The 23485-nt window shown below is 46.1% G+C and overlaps 1 protein-coding gene across 1 annotated transcript in view; it reads left to right on the top strand.

The window, feature by feature from the left end:
- MTHFD1L (methylenetetrahydrofolate dehydrogenase (NADP+ dependent) 1 like) overlaps window positions 1–23485 on the top strand; it is a 182838-nt gene that overhangs the window by 126715 nt on the left and 32638 nt on the right. The window contains exons 25-26 of the mRNA XM_082730105.1: window positions 871–978; window positions 3545–3697. Of these exons, the coding sequence (XP_082586231.1) occupies window positions 871–978; window positions 3545–3697 (261 nt within the window). The remainder of the gene's footprint in view (window positions 1–870; window positions 979–3544; window positions 3698–23485) is intronic.

Genomic DNA, 23485 nt, shown 5'->3' with positions numbered 1-23485 from the left:
CAGTGAAATTATGAATGCTTTTGTCAAATGATTTGCATAAATAAGAGTCACTTTATCTCTGGCAAATCCCTTTCCGAATGAACCACTGTTGTTTCTCCAGATCATTTGCAGTATTTTACCAGCTCTCTGTATCCGGGCTTCTCGTCCAGCATTATGGAAGGCTATTTCTTTCTACCCCATACACTCATTTGCCCATATCTAGCCTTCTTGGATTCTTACCCAGCCTCCATGATTTCTCATAATTTGCTAAAGTGACACTAGGTCCAACCTTTGAATTTCCATTAAAGTCATCACATCAACATTTAACATCAGCCCATTCCAGGGCACCTGGGTGGCTCAGTCAGTTAAGTATCTGACTCTTGATTTCAGCTCAGGTCATGACCTCAGGGTCATGAGTTTGAACCCAGCATCATGCTCTGTAGAGTCTGCTTGAGATTCTCTCTCTCCCACACCCCACCCCGGCTCCTGCTCTTTGCGCTCTCTCTCTCTCTCAATAAATAAAATCTTAAAAAAACATATATCAGCCCATTCCTACTCACAAAAAAATATACTTAAACACCAGCATTTAAGTATTTATTTACGAGGCTCCTATTTGTAAAACTATAGTATAAGGTACATTAAAAAAAATAATAATGCAATAGATAAAAATGATTACCTAGATAAGCAGCTTTTGGGTTAAGTGAACATCTAAAGCTTCTTGATACTTCTTCATACTTTAAGGTCGATAGAGGAAAGAGTATTTGCTTCCGGGGTTGTTGAGGACAAAATCTGGTAGGAAATTTTAATGACTGCAGAAAAACACATTAAGCTTTCCCTCAATTCTTTAACCAGATTAACATTAACAGTTTGTTGTCATTTGTGTTTCTGCAGCTTCCAATTGTAGAAAAGATAAGAACCATTGCGCAGACTGTGTACGGAGCCAAAGATATCGAACTGTCTCCTGAGGCACAATCCAAAATAGATCGTTACACGCAACAGGTAAAAGTTATACTTCGGGGGGAAATAATTCTCCTCGGACTCTTAAAATACCTTCGGGGCACCTGGGTGGCTCAGTGGGTTAAAGCCTCTGCCTTCGGCTCAGGTCTTGTCTCAGGGTCCTGGGATCCAGCCCCGCATCGGGCTTTCTGCTCAAGGGGGAGTCTGCTTCTCCCTCTGTCTCTGCCTGCCTCTCTGCCTACTTGTGATCTCTGTCTGTCAAATAAATAAAATTTTTAAAAAAATAAAAATACTCACCTTGATGTGAGGACTGTTAAAAGTCTCACCAGCTGAATGTGGCTTAATTTCCTTGTTCTACAAAAATTGAATTAACATCCTTGGGTAGTTTGTTGACTATAAATAGAATGTGATGGAGAGGGCATGTGCCCTCTGATGGATACATCATTGACTTATATGGTTACGAAGTGTCTGATATGGGTGGGGTCGTATCTGTGACATGTGATTGGTGGTTAGTCCTTCCTGCTCAGCCAGAAACATTGAACTTCTTGGATGTGTGGCTGTGGCGTCAGGTCTGGATGACCTGTAGTGCTTCCTCTTCATTGCAGGGCTCTTACTGCCTTAAAAATGTTAACACAGTGCGAGGGAAGGCAAGTCATCGTGCAGCATTTAAAGATGGGGGTGTTCAGTGTTCCTTTTTTTATGCAAGTGTTTCATGGCTTGGTGTTGAGATAGTTCACCCAAGGTGAAGGTTTGGTCATCTTCTACCTCTAGAGAGTGACAGGCAAATCGGCAAGCAGCTTCAAGATGACCGGGTCTCAGCAGCCTGAGTCTGGTCCAAAAATGAACCTGTTTCAGGAACTACATCCACTCCAGCTTGTTCAGCTACCCCCACTGGAGCGACCGCAAGCCCCAAATGCCCCCTCCGGTTTGCCTCAATAGGATAGAAATCAAAGCACTTCCAAGGGCTTCATTAGGCGTAGCACTGATCTACTTTTTAAAATTCCCAACTCCTAAGTCCTGTTTGTAAATCGTATTTGATAGTACGTTAAATACTACCAGTGCTGGCCAGCATATTCTCCCAGGTTTGGTAAAATGGTCAGCAACTTGTTTTTTCTTAGAATTTTCCACGTATGCCCTTAGCTTGTGCTTTTAAAAAAGAAATAATTCCCTTGGGCCACCTGGGTGGCTCAGTCAGTTACGTGTCCAACTCTTGATTTTAGCTCAGGTCATGATCTCAGGGTCATGGGGTCGAGCTCTGCATCAGGCTGCACGGTCAGTGAGGGATCTGCTTAAAATTCTCTGACTGCCACTCCCCCTGCATGCACATGTGGTGCTCTCTCTCTCTCTCTCGCAAGTAAAGAAATAAATCTTTACAAAATAAATAATTACCCAGAGTTGTTCTAAACACTGGTTCAGTCCACAGTGAAACTGCACTTGTGTGGTAATGAAATGAGTAAAGTAAGGTCCTTGTTATGAGTCTTTTTATTTTCATGAGTTTTTAATAATATTTAAGGACTATTATTTATTCTAACATTAGTTTATTCCCCTTTTTTTTTTAGTCTTAAAAAACTTCTATGTGAACTAATATGGTGCTAGTATATACCATACTGGTTTTTTCTTTTTTTTTTAAATATCTGTACTGGCAAAATACTAAATTGGAAACCTACATCAATTCAAATTATTTCACTCGTTGAGTGATCTCTGAAGCCCACAATTCCTGCCCTCATTTCTGTAGAGCAGTTGTGATTGTCCCCCAGCAGAATTCTGATCATGAGATGAGAGTGTTCCAGCATTCCAAAAAAAGAATAGCCCCATCCCCCAAATGAAAATATCCTAAAATCGTCCAAATACTTTTAAACTGAATCATAAGAAAGTCTGCATGTGTTACCTCTGAAGACTGTGTTCCTTTTATCCCTGTCTACTGAAGGAATATTCCTTAAAAGTTATGTGTCCAGAGTGTGGTTGCCGTTAATTAACAAAATCTCTAAAGGGACACTATGTCCCCTTTAATCGGAACCAGGCTGCGAGGACACTGTCCTTTTTGTGAGACCCACATGTGACTTCCTGCCCTTTCACCTTTGGAACTCTGGGTCAGGCATCGCCTTTGGTCCTTAAAAATAAGAGGCTTAAAAAGTGACCTCATCTTTGTTCATATAATGTAACCACAGATCAAATAGCCATGATTCATAAACCAACACAAAGGGACCCTTTGCTTCGTGACGGCTTCCAAAAATGAGTGAACAACGTGACTGAGAGCCTCATTATGGGCCTTTCTCCAGATTACCTTGCTGAGCCCCGGATATTAATATCCTTGGAAATAGTTTCGACAGCTGCTGTTGCTTCTACTTTGCCTGAAAATAGCAATACTTTCTCCCAAACACACACGTCATTCCACCTTCCTTAAGGAGAATTCTCCAAAATAAATAATAGACACCCTCAACCACAGGACGGTCACGTGGAGGTGAGGGTTCGTCCCATCTTGGTGCTCAGCGAACCAGCACCCAGCCCGTGCCTGAGCTGAGCCTCAGGGATGGCGTGTGCTGCAAGTCGAACACATGCAGGAGATTGATTTGCACTCAGTGAACACGTTTCCTTTCCTTTCTCACAGGGATTTGGAAATTTGCCCATCTGCATGGCCAAGACTCACCTTTCTTTGTCTCACCAGCCTGATAAGAAAGGCGTACCCAGAGATTTCATTTTGCCCATCAGTGATGTCCGGGCCAGCATTGGCGCGGGGTTCATCTACCCTTTGGTTGGAACGGTGAGTGACGTTCTCCAAAAGCCTTCCCCAGGCTGTGTTGTGCGATGCCTTAAATCCTTATGTTCTGCCTACACTTCGCAAATCAGGTGTTGGGACGTCATAGTATTTGCTATTTTTCTAAATGTTCTCTGCCGCCATATAAAACTCCTCTAGCGTCATGGTTTGGGTTTTTCTTTTTCTTTTTTTTTTTTTTTAAGATCAGGTGTTCGGGATCTCTTGAGTCATAAAACTGATTCCCCTCATAGAACTCGGAAGAGAATAACTTGGTATAATTCAGCCTGATATTTAAACAGTGGCGTGGCTTAGTCTAGTGTCTCTGGACCTTTTTCACGTTATTGTACTCAAAATGATAAGATTTTACTCTGGTCAGAAAAATGGAGGTGACTGCTCACTTTAGATACCTCCCAAGGCTGGGAAAATCACCATGTCACCGTCTGCCTTCCTCCGCAGCACATTAAGTGGGATGCTCTGCTTTAGAAAATGAGCGAGTTCAATGAGTTTTCATTTTTAACAGTGTGGTGGGATTGCATTGGTGTAGGATGATAATTATGTTATTTCAGTTTTTTAATGGATGGAAGGGAGATACCAAAGATGGGAAAATTTATCAAAGCACTTAAAATCCATGATGTTGGGTTTCATACATAAAATGTTGCATTATGGCCACACCTTACCTTCTACTGGTAACCATCAATGGCCAAAATCCAACTTCTCATTCTTGGAGTGCTCCTGGATTAGATTTAGAGCAAAAAAATTCTAAGTCATGAAGATCCTTACTGTCGTTGTCACAGATCGATCCAAGTCCAAGCAGGAAACATGAGAACAATGTTAATAAGCCGTGTGGCTCTGTTGTGGTGTAACTAAGCAATGGGTAAGCAAAAGTACAGAAATCGTACAGAATTTTTGCCTTGATGTTTACATATCTACTATTGGGCAAAATGTTTTCAGTAAGCATTTCTGGAATTCTTCATTGCATCTGAGGCGTGGAGATGCCACAAGGCGTGTGAGGAGCACAGGTTTGCCCCCCACGGAGGCATCTAGAAAGTGTGGTATTGGCATTTCGAACACACTCCACACAGGAGCAGCAAAAGCAGCTTCCGACTGAGGAGGGAGTGGAGGGTGTGTTTCCACTCCCTCGAAGGGAGTCGAGAACACTTCATAAAAGCCTCAACCTCTGACCTAGAGAAACACTGAATTTCAACTCAAGGGCACCAAAGTACACGCCAGACCCAGAGAAGTCCGGTGTGGCTGGGGTAGGAGAGGTCAGGGAGGCTGAGAAATGTTGGGACAGCAGGACAGGGCCAAACTGTTCCAGAGCTTGATTACCATCGATGGGCACTTGGGTTTTCTCCTGTGCACACTGCGGAGTCACTGTTGGATGGTTTCTGGTGTTTGTTTGGGGATTTTGTATTTTTTTTTATAAGAAGAAAGTGATCTGATTTTTATGTTAGAAAAAGAGCCCTAGCAGCCGATGGACCATGTTCAGAGGGCTGAGAGCCAGAACCAGGGAAATACCAGTTGAAGCCAGAGTTCATCAAAGTCAACACTGGGATCACTGAAGCTAATACAGTGAGAGAGGCGACTTCAAGACACATGTAAGGGTAGCCACCTACACATGGGGCCGTGGGACGGGCCACTTGTAGCTTGCCTGGGATGATGGTGCCGTCACTCCTGGAAGGAACATGGCAGGAGGCAGATGGACAGAGCCGGAACTAAGTCTGGCTTGGATGTGGAGAACTGCGAGGGCTCATGGGATATATAAAGTGGTGATGGGTCTGTTAGAAATACAGACACAATGCACCACCCTCAGAGGAAAGCAATAGGAAGGAAGGCCTTGAGAGTCATAAGAGCATAGATGAAGGCAGATGCTGACCAGGGGAGAAGCAAGGATAAGCAAGACAGAAACGAGACGAGGGTGATGGACAATACTCTAAAAATGTCTACATTTACAGAGCCCTCCGAGAAGTGTGGGAGGCCCCGTCGAAGGTCTAGTGGGGAGACCAGGGAATCCCACAGGAGTCTGTGGGAGGTGTAGTAACGGTGTTGGTACAGGGAGAGGGGTTGGAATTTTATGGGTGTTGAATGACGTTTCCAGAAGGGAGGAGGGGCATGACTATAGATGGGCACAAGGGAATTTTCTGGGGTGATAGAAATACTCTATTTTGATTATTTTGATTGTAGTGATAGTTCCATGACTATATACCGTTGTCAAAACTCACAGACCTACACACCTAAAAAGGATGGATTTTATTGAGTATAATTTCATTATACCTCAGTTAACAAAAATGGATAGTGAGAAGAGCTTGCCTTTATTATTGCTTAGAAGGGGCTCAGTGATTGCAACTCCTTAGTGCTGAAAGTCTCCTGAGCTTTGTTCAGTGAAGGCCTTTGCTTAGGAATGAGAGCGCAGCCCAGAGAGACGAAGACCGAGAGACAGGGGGCCGTGCCCGGGGAGGGGGGTGCAGAACTGAGGAGAAAATCAGCCTCCTTCCAAATCTATCCTGTCTTGCTCTATACCCCACAGATTGAGAACCCCACAGTAGCTCACCCAACAAATTCATTCATTCATTCATTTACTCATTCCTTCATTCATCCAACTGCCTACAGCAGTTGTGCTCAGCACTTTGGGAACTCCCCAAGTAAAGAAGCCTTCCACTTCAGGCAGCCTACAGCTAGTAGAAGTACATGGAACTGAATTAGAAAGAAAATGGTTTGGTATAAAAATTAGGAACAAGTTGGGGCGCCTAGGTGGCTCCATGGGTTAAAGCGTCTGCCTTCAGCTCAGGTCATGGTCTCAGGGTCCTGGGATCGAGCCCAGGCTCTCTGTTCAGCAGGGAGCCTGCTTCCGTCCCTCGCTCTCTGCCTGTTTCTTTGCCTGCTTGTGATCTCTCTCTCTCTCTCTCTCTCTCTCTCTGTCAAATAAATAAAATCTTTAAAAAAAATTAGGAACCATTAATTAATAGCCTTAATAGCTCTGAGCGTTTAATAGTCATTAACTAAAAATCATCATATAATTTACAATCCTCTGGTCACTAAACAAACGCATGCCATGGGTCCTCTCCCATCGCAACACCACCGCATCCGCGGATGTGAGAGCCATTCTGGGACATCGGAATTCTAGAGCTACCACTGTTGCCCGAGTGGGACACTGAACGCAGGAAAACGGTGTGGATTCGTCCCTGGGGGTTGGCCGTGGGCGCACTGGGTGTCCTGAAGAGAGCCCTCTGCCACCGTGTGGCGCCCCCGCCTCAGGGCAAATCCAGGAACATCAGGGAGACAATCCAGTGTGAGGAGCCAGGGAGGAAGTGGTGTCTGACTAAAGAAGTTCCTGGAGGTCAGGAAACGGTCATGGTCACGTGGAGGTGGTGGCCTTAGAGGTCGGCTTTCCATGCCAGCGGGAAGTTGCTCATGGATCAGGGCAAATGCTCGTTGGGAGGCCAGGATCACCTAATAAGGGCTGGTATTTACTTTTACTTGACCCCATTCCGGCCCCTGCCACAGTCCGCTGAAATGCTTCTAACGTTCATCCCCCGTGCGGGAGACACAGCGGAGTAATTTCCTGCCAAGATGACCGAGGGCAAGGGGAACAGGGACACCGGAGGGGCTGGTTCCTGCAGGTGGGAAAATTCTAGCATCGTGAGTCACTCTTGCTCTAAATCACGACAAGTGTGCTTATTAGAGTACTTTGGAAACACGTATCTGTCCGCTCCGGAAGGAAAGCCCAAACTCAGGCCTCAAAATCAGAGGCCGCCCTCATTCTTCCTGCGGTGTCCATTCATTCTCTCAGTCCCTCACACCACCCCGTGGAGCTGAATGAGCTCAAGTCCTTCCCTAATGGGTCTTCCGATACACCCTAGCAAAAGAAACCCTACAAGTACCAAAAGCTGTGGACTAGAGAACAAAGGAGAAGCACCCCCTGGCTCCCCAGGAGGTCTGTAAGGGGAGGAGGTCAGAAAAACAAGTCTGTCCTCCAACAATAAACATCTCCAGCCCCAGCATCTGCTGACGTGGAGCGACCATGCGGTGAAATGCTGGGGAGCTTGGTCTTCCTCCTCCACATTTAGCTTGGTAAGAAAAATGGACTGGTTAACCTCCCCTCCCCCACCATCTTTACTTACAGGCCGATGTTTTTTGCCATTTAAATATTTCATCGTGTTCTATTGACTTATTACATGAGACGACAATATGATAACAAATACCATTAACTGCCAGAGACATTTTACGAGGACGTTTCACTTCCCTGAGCTGTTTGGATGGAAACACCCAGTATGAGGATTACTCAGCTTGCAGACTCTGAGGCCTTTGCTCCCACACTAACCTCATTCAGTCTTTCCCATCTGTCTCTAGCTAATTTTTCCTTCATAAAATAAGTCTTCATTCCTACTAAGTGCCATCTGTATTCTTGGTTTTCTTTAGTGACATACTTATATATAATTTCTGGCTTATTACTTTTCTTAGATTTTATTTATTTATTTGACAGAGACACAGCTAGAGAGGGAACGCAGGCAGGGGGCTAGGAGAGGAAGAAGCAGGCTTCCCACCTAGCAGGGAGCCCCACGGGGGGCTCGATCCCAAGACCCTGGGATCATGACCTGAGCCAACGGCAGACGCTTAATGACTGAACCACCTAAGTGTCCCTATTTCTGGCTTATTATTGAAAGCTACGAATAGTACAAGATTCTTGCCCAGCTCATCACTACCTAGTACATCTCCTTGTAAGAAATAGTTTGGTGAATACAGATCTTTTATGTGGGAAGAAAAGAGCAAATTGTTTTCAAGATTTTCCTACCCTGTATTCTACAGATTATCCTGTTACATTATGTTTCCAAAATTCTTTCAAAGCTTGTGGTTTATGGTGTTCAATAAACCTAATAGCTTATTACATTTCTCCAAAACAATCTTGGGCCAAAAGAAATCTAGTAGGTGGTCTTTGTCTTCTGGTCACATTGTTTTGATATTGTCTTTAAGTTTCTGTAATTTACAAGGGCTCTTTAATCATGTGGCATAAATTTCATGACATAAAAATATTAGCCTGTAAGCGAAGTATGTGCCATGATATTATTGAGAAGTAAATTACACCCCACATAAAAAAAGACTAGAAAGATACCAAAATGGTAACATTGGGCTGCTGGATTATAAATAATTTTTTTCTTTACTTTCCTGCTTATTTCAGTATCGGCATTGAGCATATGTCCCTTTTATAATATGAAAATACAATAAATATTAGCACCTGGGTGACTCAGCCGGCTAAGCACGGCGAGGTGTCCCGACACCTATGAATTCCTCCCATTTGTTTTTAGCATTCAGTGTATCTGACTGTTGTCCTCTGGTACCACACTGAGCCTCCCGAAGAACTTAGAAGCCCTCATGTAGTGGGGTCCTCTTGAATATGGAATCTTCTTTTTTTTTTTTTTTTTTTTTTAAAGATTTTTTTATTTATTTATTTGACAGAGAGAGATGACAAGCAGGCAGAGAGGCAGGCAGAGAGAGAGGAGGAAGCAGGCCCCCTGCTGAGCAGAGAGCCCGATGCGGGGCTCGATCCCAGGACCCTGGGATCATGACCTGAGCCGAAGGCAGCGGCTTAACCCACTGAGCCACCCAGGTGTCCCTGAATATGGAATCTTCTTTATTGACAAATATGGGGCATAAAATTAGGACATGATGACTCTCAGGGACGAGAATATGGCTAGAATCTTGGGGTTAAGCAGCCTCACGGTTCACTCAGAAGGGATTAAGATGTCCTAGGCCGTTGATGTGATGATCACTGCCAGGTAGAGCCTTTCTGAGAAGCAGAGCAGCCCATTGAATCTGTACAGAAATAGACTGAGTGCTTTCGCTTCACAGACTGCTAAGCAGAGAAAAACATCTTGGCCCTGGGAGGGGGTGCGGGGTACTAGAAGTTGCAGCGAGTCAAAGCTCCCTTCTCCCTTCCCACACCCTTCTCTCTGGGCCCTGCGCTCTTTCTGGAACAGAGCAGTGATCGTGGGCACTGCCTGTGTGTTCCTGCGTGTTTTGCTCCTGCTGGGATTGGCCTGGCGTGAGCCCATCAAGTCTGTCTAAGGAAGAGGGTCGGAAAGATCAGTGGTAAAGCAAGCAGTTCATGGGCACTGGTGTGGCTTTCTTTGCCACTCTGACCTGACCTGGCCCCATCTCTGCCCAGGTGACCACGTGGCGTGGCCGGGCTCTGGACAGCACGAAGCTGCCGGAGTATGTTTGGAAAGTGAGTGATGTCGTCCACAACGCATGCTGGGTGGAGACTTACTGGACTGGGGGCGGGAGGGGGGTCGTGAGAAAGTAGATGGTGGCCGTCCTGGCCGAAGTCCTGGCCGTCTTGTTCTTTCTCCTGTTTCAGTTAAGCTCGCTTTGTTTTCCATTCTCCTCCCTCTACTGCAAAAGTATGTCCCGAATGTTTAGTTTCCACTGGATCCGAGTCAGGTCAGCGACGAAGTTACTCCCCAGCTCCGCTGGGGACGTGTTCTCTCCTCCGTGTTGTAAACTTGCTCCACTCCGTGAAGCATGAAGGTGAATTAATTCAGACCTTGTAGGTTCAAATGAACTGCATCACTCCCCACATTTTCCAGAGATTTATGGCCAGTTACGTAGTGAAAAAATTAAACATTCACTCCCCGGGCTGCACTTTGAATGCCGTGGATAAGTGGTCACGTAGGGAAAGGGCTCGCTGTCCCGTGAGATCAGGCGGAGCTCCCTCGGACCCTCAGAAGCTACAGAGTCACCCCTCCTTTTCACTCTGTGCCTTCCTTCTCTGCTTCCCCTGCCTTCCCACCCCAACCCCCACAAATAAAGAATTCTAAGCTGATTTCTTTTGAGTCCTGCAAACAGCCTTTCTGTCTTCCCTGCCCCAGCACCTGAAATGAACCAGCCTCCTGCCCACGGCTCTCCTTCCCCAGCCGGCCACGTGGTTTCTCCCTACCACGTCCTTTCGCTCCATTCCTGGGGATCAGCTTGATTTCCTCTCCCCACCCAGCTTAGGCCCCCTGCCCACTGCCCTTCCTCGTCTCTGCATCACAGTTTCCTGCTTTCTGCCCAGCATGCCTTCCTCTGGCTCAGGCTCCCCCCCCCCCTGGCTCCTCCCCGCACCAGCCCCCACCAGTGTCCTTCCCCCACCCCAGCAGCCCGCCTGGTTCCTCCGTGACCACCTCATCCTCCCCAGTGTCCAGAAGCCAGCTATACATGCGTCTGTCCAGCAGGAGAGAAAACGTCCCTGTCTTCCGGTGTGACGTGTTTTAGGGGAAAGGAAGGTGACCAGCAGCACTCTCGATTTCCAGAAACGGTTTATCAGATTGACGAGGCAGGGGAAGCTCCGTGACTCATAAAAATGCCATTCCTTTTCTATCGCAGAGGGTCACCTAGGTTCAAGTCCGTTGGCTGACAGGATCTTTTTTCTAGTTGGATGCTGATTTATTTTTGGCATAAATATAAAACTACTTCACATGAAATCGACCTCGGCTGGGGTAGTAATAGGCTGAGTAATAACATTTTCAGGTATCTCTATCACTGAGTTAAAGTTTTCACCTGTGGCTATCAATGCCCCCACATGTTGGTTTTTTCTTTTCTACAGACCGAGAAGACAGTGCTTATAGTGCTTAGGGGTCCAGCCTACGATCGGTATATTGATCTTTCGTTTTCTCTAGGGATGGGTGAAATATTGGCCCGTTCCTCCTCTGCTTCCGTCTCCAGCCTCCTTGTTTTCTCCCTGTGTTTGACTTGGATTCAGAGCCTAACATTGATCATGGAGGCATTCCCCAGTCCGGAACTAATGAAAGGCACCCATAGAACTATCTGGTACTCCCAGAGCTTCTTTTTATTTTCTGCCTCTTCACTGCATTCATTCTCCTTGGATATCCCAGTTTTTAGTAAGAGGTACATAATCAGAAGCAGCTCAGTAATTTACGGGAGGGAAATAAAATTAATACAAACCCGAATACCAGTTTTCCCGACTAAACAGCCCAGCAGTCCTCAGAGCCGGTTTGCAGGTGTGCTGGGATGGAAAAATAGAGAAGCTAGATTTATCGGGAAATGTCACATTTGAAACCTACAATTATAATTTTTGAGGAAAATATAATGGATAATATCTGAACTCATGAGAGTTTACAGGCCTAAATATGTATGTTCATTCTTGTATCCACCCATGGATATCAGATTAAATGTTAAAATACATATTGACATATTATGTGTCTCCTGATAATATCTGCTGTAAATCACTTTTGGAAGAATTGGTTGTCTTTCAGTCTTCACGAGGTGTCCCTGAAAACTCAAAACAGTTTATTCCGGTATCACAGATCTAATTTAATCAGGGGACAGATGTAAAGCTGTTAGGTATTGGGGATATAACTGATGTTAGATGAAGTAACCAGATGGAGGTGTTTATTTATAAAGTCCCTGGAAGACCCATTAGGAAAATCCAGGGACATATTGTCAACCCCCCGTGAGAACTTGTTGGGGTGCCTGCGTTAAGTGTTAGTAATAAAGGTACCACATTCTGCTAACAAGGAGACCTAGAACTGGCAGCATAACTTGCTGCGTCAATCATGGGCATCATCTTCTGTTTGAGACTCATTCCAACCCCAAGAATCCACTCTAGAGACTGTAGGACCCATAAAAACTATCTGCCATGCTTCCTTACACCTTCCAAAATCCATCATCCCATCCCCAAAATTTATCTGTGTTTCTCTTCTGAATATGGTCTTTCCCAAGCTCCAGACTTTCCCCGAGGACTGGCGTTGGGAAGATGGTCCCCTGCAACACTGGCTCACCTTCAGTCACTCCATCTCTCACTCAGACCTTGTCCTTGTGCCTCCAGCTCCACTCCGCTAAGATGTGATGTGCCCTTCCCACATGGCCTTGCCCCGTCTTTCCTGTTCATCCTCATCCTTTTGGATAAGGACCATGTCTTTAGTTCTCTTGACCTTCCCACCCTTAGAAGCCCAGTGCAGAACATGCGTTTGGAGCTGCCCGTGTGTGTCGGTAGCGTGCCAGGTCCACAGAGAACAAGGGGATTCTCTGCGAGTGTGAACTCAATCCCTCCCCTCCTCCTCCTCCTCCACATAATGGCTCTTTTAACCACAGGTCAGACACTGTTCCCGGTGCTTTACACAGATGAGCTCATCACTCTCTGTAGCAGCCCTCAGAGCGTGGCTGATGATAAATGGAAGGGAGCGTACTAGTGTTCTGAATATTAGAGCTTTTGAGAAGAATAACTTTGATCTTTAAACATCTTGGTATTTTCTTCTTGTGGATCAGTGTATATTCACCGCACCTGGTGTGTTAAGCTCTGCCACACATAACAAAGTGTAAAATGTGATGTCACCGTAAGGGGGGTAGAGAATATTTGGATTAATAAGGCATCGACATTTTCAGAAGTACAACAAAGAGTTGGTGCGTTTGCTTGCCAAAAGAAAGGAATAATTGGTAAATGCAGTAGAACTCCAAAGAAAGCAAAGGCCACTTGGGAAGATCGGTTCGGGAGATGATGGCTTTGACACACTGAGGTGTACTAGGGTGTTTGAGATTTTGTGGGCAGAGAACCACCCTGGAAGTGAGCTCCTGAAGGAGAGAGAGACCAAGGCCAAGGGACTCTGAGGGGCCTGTGTCAAGGCCTGAGTCAATGTCATGGGCCCATGATGCCCTCGGACTTGGGAAGTGGAGAGAAATGTGTGTGCTGGGAGCCCGGGAGAAGTCACAGGAGCCAAGGAGGGATGGGAAGTGCGGAAGGAATGTCAGGTGCCTTCCAGGACCTAGAAGGCTCTTCCTGGCAGGAACAAAGGGCAAGCTGCTGGGACCGTGAATGTGGAGACTTATGTGTTGTCTGAACTTACCGTCAAGTCACTATCAAGTGGCTTGATTTCCTATCAAGCCCACTGAACTTCCCGTCAAGTCATCTGTGAGTCAGAAATTCGTTTCCAGCGTTCAGGAGACAGGCTAGGAGTGACACTTGGAGGGTTTTTTACATTGGAGTGATGTACCGTTTCTAAATTTCACTCTAATTAAAAACATTTTTGCGTGTCTAATTTGCACTGTGCACAGAGGTTACCAAGACTGGAAACAAGCCAGCCCCGGCCCCAGATGCTTGGTGCTAGGGGAAGGCCCTCCCATGCGTGTGTGCCAGCCACGAGCTGATGGTGCCAAGGTGCAGAGTGATGCTACGGGCCCACATCTCCTGTGAGAAGGAGCAGCAATGCAGAGAACCGCCCCCAGCTGTGCCCTTTAGGTGTCCTGAAAAAGAGCAGTGCTCATGGGGGCGGGGGGGCTCAGGTGAAGCATTCCGGACCCAGCAGTGGGCAGCAGCCGCACCACAGAGGGCCTTAGTGGCTGTCGCTGGGAGTTGAATACCGTGGGAGCCAGTCATCAGAAGGCCTGAGCCAGTGGACTGAGCAGCAGACCATTTCAAAACCTAGAAGGCTCTGTGAACTGTGGTCCCGGGGGGTGTGCAGGACCCCCTCCTGCGTGCCCACAATGCCAGATCTCCAGGTCATTCTTTACTGTCTTTAAAACAGAGAAACAAAACCTCTGGCCGTTGCCGTCACCCAGGACGGAGCCTGTCCCGGGGAACCAAGGAGGCTAGAAATGTCAGAACAGGCGGCACCGGGCCGGGTGAGGGGACAGCTGGTTGTCCCCTGTGTATACTGCCAGGCCGCTTGTGGGGAGAGTGGAGAAACACTCTTTCTATATGCGTTTAGTCATTAAGCCTCAATCATCTGGTTTCTGAGTGAGCTGTTATTTGCGACAAATCAAAAGCTTTTAAAGTGGCCTCAGACTACATTACACAAATAAAGAGAATCGGCCTACAAATAAAGGAAATACTCTCTTGTCTGAGGCGCACCCAGCATTATCTGTCTGACTCGCCCTGACGCCGCCGATCCATTAGAACCCTCCACGTTCGGGTTCCTCCCTTCTCTATCACCGTTATTGTCCGCCCACTGGGACCAGTAACCTGAGTCCCCGTTAGCTCTGCTCTCTGTCTTTCTGACATGGTTGGAGCTATTTCAAAATGGCAGGCAGTTAACTTGTCATCAAACCTATAAAATCACAATGATATGGGAAAGGGTCCCGTGGAGCAGGGAGAAATCCTGACTACCGCTCGTGTGAAGAGACAGTTTTTACTTCCGGCCTACAAGGACTTGTTACAAGGACTGATCAGCTAAAGGTCAGGTTGGGGATGGGCGGCCCAGCTCCCACACCCATCCGGCGTCCGCCTTCCGTCCCTGATGAGTTCAGTGGGTTACTCCTTTGGAGTCCTTCATGCTGACTAAAAACGATGCACTTACCCGTACTTTTCACGTAGGTAAAAATCAGCACATCGATGGCTGTAAGTTCTCTGTTAATTATAATTACCATCACTGAAACGTTTTCTTCAAGCTGTTTTGACAGCTGGAGGTCATTGTAGTTTTGATACGTCTGTCATAAAGAATGGAATGTGCTCCACTTTGGAAATAGAATTGTTTTGGCAGGAAGATGCAGAAGAGACACCAAACCACCTAACAATGGGATTCCAAGAGGACATCTCTTCGGCTTCTTTGAAGCCCTTTTAGTTTTCATTCGAGGCAGAAATGGGAACCTTATATCTTTCCGTGGAGTAGGAAGTATTTTAGACCGGGGAGGGGGAGGAAGATGGCCGCCACCACATCACTGGAAAAAGAGCAGAAGCTTTAGCAAGAATACATTAAGTTCCCAGATTACAGCTTCAGGTAGAGTCTTTTATGCGGACAGTAAGCAGTTAATAAGACGTGGACGCCGTGGTGGGGAATATCTACCGAGCTGAAAAGAACGTTTGCCCATAAATCCTGCTCTGGCGCTTCTTTGTGATCCCAGACTCAAGCTGGGGACAGTGATGGAGTGTCGCCCCAGCTGACTCCGCATCTCTCCCTGACACCCCATCCTCCCTCCTGGGTTATCCACAGGCAGACACGGCTGTCTACGTATCGTAACTCTAAAAACAGAAACTCTGCCTGCCCTCGTTCAGTAAGTGTTCACAGACCTGCCGCTGTAACTGTCTTTTTTTTTCTTTTCCATTTCTTGTCTGTGAGCGCAGGAGCGGACATCTTCTAACCCCAGAAGAATCCGTTCTTCTCTCCTAAATGGATTGTGTAATTTTTAAAAAGAGTCATTGAAAGGAGGGCTAAAGATACTAATGTCCGGAGAGTTTCATGACCAGAAGGATTGTCTCTACGTATATTCCGTGTCTGTATGTTTAGGATATTTAATGACCCGGGGAAATAATTGATTTGCTTAGTGGGAAAATAAATGAGATTCATAGCCCATAATTCGACAATGTAAAAATGCAGAGAAAAGCAGCTAGAGAGAAAGGGATGCTTACATAAATTATAAAGATAATAAAAATCAAAACTGTAATCAGAGCGAACATTTACTGAGTATTCGCTGCCTGTCCGGTGGTATTTTGAGCAATTTTTGTGTCTTGTTTGATTTAATGCTCACAGTGCCCTTCCCAGATAAGTAATATCACTGTCCTTGTTTTACACACAGGGAAACCAAGGCACAGAGAAGTTTAGTAACTTGCCCTTATCAAAGAACTGTTAAGGGGCAGAACCGCCATTCAGCCCTGGCTTTGCCCCATAGGAAAGAGTATACCATCCTTGTACTGATGATATGGTCTTATTTTTACATCCTAGGAGTTACTGAAAAGTGACCCTTGGTTCTAGTAACCATCTCATTAGAAAGAGTGGCTTCAAGTGATCTCCAAAACCAATCCCATTGTGGGAGCAGATGGTATTCAAAACCATATTCCTTGATACTCATTAATATCCATATAGTCTTTAAAATTGTAGTAAGTCAGGATAAACTTTTTGACTAATTTTTCTACTTGGTTAGCAGAAGGCTATGTCACTGAAAATGTGAACTTCTAATTGTGACCTGCTGAGATTTTCCTGTAACTTTTCTAGCTGAAACCTTTGCTTTGAATATCTTTGAATATCAGCCGGCATAATCCCAGCCACGTTTTTAGGGTGCAGATCTTAGCGTTTCTGCCCCCCATTAATTAACGTGCTTGTAGCAGGTCTAGAACTGTTTTCAAAGCTGAGTCCTGGCCTTTGTCTCTTTGGGTTGGACACTCTCAACCCCGCCAGCCACATAGCTGACCTGCCGCCGGGCATAAGAGCACAGCGTGGTGGAAGAGAGTCGCTCCACGCCATTGCCAGAGGTTATAACCTTCAACTATCCGCTGTCTGGCTTCTTAATCAGGCCTGCATGGGAAATGGTGTTTCTGGAAATCTATGCAGTCTGTCTTTTCCTCTGAAACAGTGTCCTCTTTCGAGGAACATGGGTGCTGTAAGGTACCAACTTGCTAATGCGGGACACTCCTCTGACCCAGGGCCCTTCCAGATCCCTCACAGGAGTGGGTCCTCTGGGTTCAGTAAATTCTTTGCATTCCGTTTATGCCATGACTTCTGGTGTAGCGTTCACAGCTCCCAGTTCTGAGACCCAGGTGCTTGTCTTTCCCCAGAAAGTAATGGGTTCTTTGGTGAGTCCTGAGAGGGTGGGGACTTCCTCTTCGTGCCTGAGTCCTAAACGCCAGGCCTCGTGCTTAAAGCACAGCAGGTTCAGACACTGAATGATTTTCTCCCAGTCCTAAGTGTCAATAATATCTAGGATTTCTTTACTTTGTTCTCTGTGCTTCTTTCCCTGGAGAATGAAAATGCATGTTCTAGGCACATCCTAGGCCTCACTGTTTTCCTCTTTCCACTTTGGTCGTCGAGAAGGCCTAAAACACTTCTAGTGCCTGACCAGACCTAACTTCTATCGGTTTATATTTTCGTGATCCTGATTTCTGTCAATCTGATTTTTAAATTTTATTGAAAGGTAAGCTCTGGGGTGCCTAGGAGGTCAGATGGTTAAGCATCTGCTCAGAGTATGATCCCAGGTCCTGCGATAGAGCCCCAGCCCTGCACAGGACTCCCTGCTCATCAGGGAGTCTGCTTCTCCCTCTGACTTTCCCCCTGCTTGTACTCTCTCTGTCTATCTCTTGAATAAATAAAATCTTCAAAGAAAGAAAGAAAGGTAAGCTCCCTCAAGTTCTTTGCTGAAAACCTCTGGAACAGAGGTTTTCTGTTCCTCCTGGAACAGACATACGGAAGGCTAAGAAGCAAGACATAAGCAATGATGCCACGTCAGCACGTTCTAAGACCGGAGAGATCTAGACGTAAAGTACGCACAAAGATGTATTCCCACCTTATCTCTCTCAATTAAAACACGCCAGGAAATAGTCTTCTCTTTGAGGAAAGCGGTACACAGAGTCGTCACGCTCGTTGCCGTTCAGCGATGACCCCTGGCTTATGTACTGAGCGTTTCAGTGTCTTATTTCATTTCGGCACCTAGCGAGAGCTTAGGCTGACTTCCCACGTTGCTATTTTGATGAAACAGAAACAGCTGCACACACACAGTTCAGCAAGACATGGCTCTGGTGCAGCTTGGCCCTCTGGGAGGGTCGGGGCCACGTTGGGGTTCTTGGAGGAGTGGGACACAGGGGAGCACTGAGCGTTGGGGTCGCACTGGTGGCGGAGGCAGTGTTTCTCATCTTTCAGAAAGCTCCTTCAACGTGCTCTGCAGCACCGTGTTTTGCTTGCTGGCTTTTAAGGGTGGCCTACAGGCAGATAGCCATCAAAAGTCACTCATTCTGTTATACCTTTGCAAATTTTTCAATATGACAGATGGTCATTAGCCTACAGAAGCCCATTGAGCCCCCAAGATAGAGCTATATCGTGAAAGTTATGGTTTGGGGGGGGAGTGTGATTTGTCCCCCAAGAAGGAAAGGCTGTGGCTCATGTGCACCCCTGAACTGACCCCGTGCCTTCCAAAAGCCCTGGTCCCCTCCTTTCCAGGGACTCCTGGCCCCCCGCTGCATGGCTGGGTGGGTGTGGCCTGGCCAAGCAGGTTGGGGGGGTCAGGGGGTGCACCTGCATGTGTGTGCCAAGGATTGTTTTTTACTATTTTAACTTACTTGATAGCAGCAGTTCACCAATATTACTAGTTCAGAATACTTCTAAAGGAACTTTTATTTTTAAACCAAAAGATAGCTAATTGGTGAAGGGCAGGCAGGTTCAGTGGTGAGTGCGCTGGGTTGGGACCTTTGGACTGAAAGTCTTGCATCTGCCACGGAGCAGGTCCCCACACTGCTGAGGTGGGATAACGCGCCCCCCCCCCCCCCAGTCCTAGGTAGCTGAAAGCCGAAGTAGTTAGAAAGCGGGTCACGACTAGTGTTTTATAAAATGAGTGTAAAAGTTAAGAATGTTCTTTTTTTCTGAGAAATGACCACTACGAAAGGATGCAAATGTGCAAAACCTTTCCCTAGGTACTGAGGCTCTTCTCTTACCATTTTGTTCAATAGTTTTCATTTCTGGAAACTGTAGAGGTATTGAGTATTTCTTGCTGAACAGACTACCTGGAGACCAGTACATCCCAGAGCGGTTCCTCTTGTGTCCTTGACACGGCATTCAGAACCTCTCCCTGGAGACTGGCTGTGCTCTCTGTCCTGCGGGCACGTCTATAGAGATCAGCCACGGGATGGTGAGGAGAGGCTCTAAGTGAGGCACCAGGGAATCATCCATTTTATTTATGAGGAAGTCAGTGCTTCCAGTAGATTTTGGCTTTGCTTGGTTCCAGACTCAAACCCTTCAAGTAATGTAGGGAGGGAACAGTAGAGACTTGGAGGAAGATACTTCATTTTATTGCTCCCTGCTGAGCAGAGAGCCCGACGCGGGGCTTGATCCCAGGGTCCTGGGATCATGACCTGAGCTGAAGGCAGCGGCTTAACCACTGAGCCACACAGGCGCCCCGATACTTCATTTTAAATGAAGGGCAAAGCAGGCCAAGGTCAGTAAGCGGACATCGCTAAGATAAACAGCACTGAATCTGTGGGAAGCAATTCAGAAAAATCTGACCCAAACAGCTCCATTAATATTTACATGGTGAAGAATGAAATTCATTGCCCCAGGGCAGAATGGGGGCGGCAGAAGGTGTAAGACCACCTGGAATTGAAAAAAGGGGGGACTGAGGACTACAGACTTACTGCTGTCATGCTGTCACCAGGAGAACCCAGGTGAGAACCCCTCACTGAAGCTAATTTTCTCACTGACTCATCCACTTCCTTTAGATACACAGGCAAACAGTGATGATTCATTGGGCCGTTCTAGCTAAGTGAATGCATCACTGTGCCGTCACAGAAATTCCTTCTTTCTGATTCACTCCTTCAATATTTATGGAAGAGTGCCGTGCACTAGGCCATGAGAAAGAACAACAAAACAACAAAGGCCTGGACCTTCACCTCAAGGACTTCAAAGGCCGGTGAGGGACAGCAGTTCAATACACAGACACTTGAAAAGCCAGGAGCTCTTTCCTTCTGAGAGACCAAGCACATCAACGTGCTCCCAAGCTCATGGGAGCCGGTGACACTGAGCACTGGTGAGGCTGGGGAGTGTGGCAGGCAGGGCACGGGGTTGTCTGACTGCGAAGGATGAGAACAAGTTAGCCAGGAGATAGGGGACGGGAGCATAAAGCATCAGGGCATTAGAAAGCACGGCTAAAATTCCGTGTGACCGTGACCATGTGTGCAAGTAACAGGATTCTGAGTGAGTACGAGCAGTGACAGTGGGCAGGAAGGCAACACCCAGGGCCGGGGGATTTTAAACAACAATATCCTGATTGTGTTCACATTTTAGGAAGGTTCCCTCCGACAGGGGTCTAGAGGGTGGAGTGGGGAGAAAAGAGATGAGAACCATGAGGACCTAGTTAGGAGGTGGCTGGGAGTTAGGGGAGCAAATGACGTCGGAGTGGGCAGAGGTCTGGGAAGATGACAGGAGGAGGCAGGTGTGAAGAAATGACGGGGGTCAAGTAAACTGGGCCGCATGAACGGGAGAGGGGAGGAGAGAGTTCAGGAAGGGCTCACATTTCTGACTTGTTCCTGCAGTAGGTCTGTTTGTCCTTATCTTGATAAGCGGTAAAAGAGAACACACAGCTTTAGGAGGAGGATAACAGAACCCAAGGCCACCCCCAGCTTCAGCACGTCACCAGAGTCACAGACTGTGCACATAGTTAGGCTCAGGGCTATGACTTAAAACAACAGCATCAGCAGAGGGAAAAGGCATGTGCAGTGACATCCCCAGGAGGCCAGGCTCAAGCTTCCAAGAGCCCTCTTCCTGGGGGGTCACACTGGTCAGGTTTCATTCCTCTGGCATCAAATTGTGGCAACACGTGCGAAAGGTGGTCCGCCAGGGAAGCTCATTAGAGACTCGGCACCGAGGACTTTTTCAGGGCGGCTGATGGCGTAGGCCCCCTTCTGCCTGGCACATACCAATTCCAGACTGGAGAAAACAAAGCATCCTTGGCAGAGACCATGCTGCTAGCCGCCGTTGGGAGTGAGAGAACAGAAGGAACCCTCCCAGAGTCCCAAGTTACACCAGCCTTGCGAGCGGGTGCAAAGATAGCATTCTCGGGCCTGCCGTGTTAACTCTTCTTTGCACAATCATGAATTCTGCTTTGGACATGTTGCGTGACACACCTGTCACTAGTTCAAGTGAAGAATGTCACTTGACATTTGCTGGGTGTTGGATCTAGGGTTCGATGATGAGGTCTGTGCTATAACTGCTGCAGCCATTAGCACCTCAGAATGTTATTCAAACCAAAGTCCCAACAGTGAGAAAGCCCAACGTTGTGTTTCTCCAGATCCTCGTGCTAGAGATCATCGGGTCCAACTGTCCCGATACATAAGTGAGAAAACGGAGGCCCCTCAGTGTGCCTCTGGTTGCACGTTCTTCTGTTCCACATCTCTTGCTCTTCCCGTCACTCCACACTGTCTCTCAAAATGGCAAGGTCATGCATTGTCTGTGAATGAATCAAATGGCATTTAGACTATAAAACAGGCCCTTTGTAAGTTTGCTTAATGCAACTTATTTCACCAAAATTCTGGTTCCTAGACCCTGAAAAGCCAAGCCAAGGCCTCCCCACCTGGATGGAATTTCTAAGCAGCCGCTAAGCCAGTCACCGATGTCCAATCAACCTTGGGTATCAAAGGCCAATAAATGATTGAGCCCTATTTTTCCTCTTTACTCTCATGTCTATTCCTGTTTGTATGTTTCCAGGCACCATGAATAAAATAAATGTGACAAAACCTTTGCCATCACATGACTTACCTTCTAGGGCCTGGAGTGAGATTTTTAAAAGCACATTTTGTATATTTGGTGTTATGTTGGGGGCAAGAGGGAGCAGGGTGACCCCTTGGGTATGGGAAATGAAAATAAGTCAAACTCAAAACAAGTTAGTTATTAGCTTGAAACTCTGATAAAAGACAAGGTAGAACTTGAAGACTGTAAAATGAGGTTGCTGCATATTTATTCAATTTTGGATTTCATTCTTGGGTGGCCTTGAGCTTGGATAGAGCAGGCGAGAAGAGCAGTGAGACTGCTGTTCCGTGAGACGTGCAGTTAGCTCAGCGCATGTAACTTGGCTCTGGTTCTAGGAGGTAACCTTGGTGCCGAACCATGTAGCCTTCTCTGATGGCCGCCGTGGCCTTTTGACAGCTAGATTAGATGCGTTTGCCCGCACTTGCCACTTTTTATGTGGTTATTAACAGGCAGTTTTGCATTATTCTTAGTTGTCTCAAGGGATGTGATAGAACACGTACCAAGTCAAACTCCACAGCAAAACGTACGTTCTAAACCAAGTTGCCATCATTTGTATCATCTGCGCGTATAGACTAAAAAAGAATCAAAATACCTCCCTCTCGAATCTTCACTCCTATCTCAGCTTCATTTACTGTCTCATTTGTCATCAAAACAGTCTTTGTTCTTCCAGCTTTCCAGTATGATTAATTGACGTTGTGCAGCATAGCATAGGAAAAGGGGTGACTATTTTGCAAGATGAGTAATCCAGTTAAACGCCCATCTCTCTCTTCTTTTCTGTTTTACTAACAGATATGTGTCATACAGATATAAGAGCGATTTGCTTATTTCCCTGTTCCGAATTTTGTGCTTTTAGCATAGCATGTTTCCTTTCCATGAAGCAAGCCAAAAATAATATTGACAGATTCATGAAGCTTCCATTTGATACTGTTGCAAGCTTCTGCAAATGTATTTAGACATTTAAGCAAACAGAATAATTAAACACCCAAAGTCAAGAAACGAGAAGGGAAAAGTAAGGACAGCCGTCATATTACATTATCTGGCCTCACTCTGGAAATTAATGAAGGGTTTAAAAACATACCTTTAAAACCAAAGATCTGAATTCTGTTCCAGTTTTTGATGTTGTATTGTTTTGTTTTTCCAAGGGGCCAATAATTTGAATAAAGTACAGTGTGATATTCTAGTTACTGCAAGGAGTCGTGAGCATTTGGGGGAGTTTAAAAGATAATCAGTGTATCTTTGTCATGAATCTATCCACTGGGACCCGGCCACTCCTGGATGAACCCACAGATTGAGAGTTTTTCAAAATACATAATCAAATTGTTTGTCTTAAAAATATACTATTTTAAAGTCTTGGAAAAACAAAGAGAGAAAAATAAGTTGAATATTTGGCAAAAAGAGTCAATTTGAGGAGTTGTCTCTTAAAAACCACTGATTTCACTTACAGAGTTCATTTCCAAAGAATTCACTTTGTTTTTGTACATCTAAAATTGGTCTCTTTATGCCATTTCTTACATTCCTGAGACATTCCCTTGAAGTGTTAAATTGTTTTTAACTTATCAGAAATAGGGGTCTGATTTTTTGTTTATTTTAATGAAGATTGGCTTAATACCACTCTTCAAAAATATATATATGTATAGATGTA

This window comes from Mustela nivalis, assembly GCF_964662115.1.
Source record: "Mustela nivalis genome assembly, chromosome: 5".
NCBI classification, from domain to species: Eukaryota; Metazoa; Chordata; class Mammalia; order Carnivora; family Mustelidae; genus Mustela; species Mustela nivalis.
Note: the sequence above shows the minus strand (reverse complement) of the source record. Positions and strands in the feature narration are given on the sequence as shown.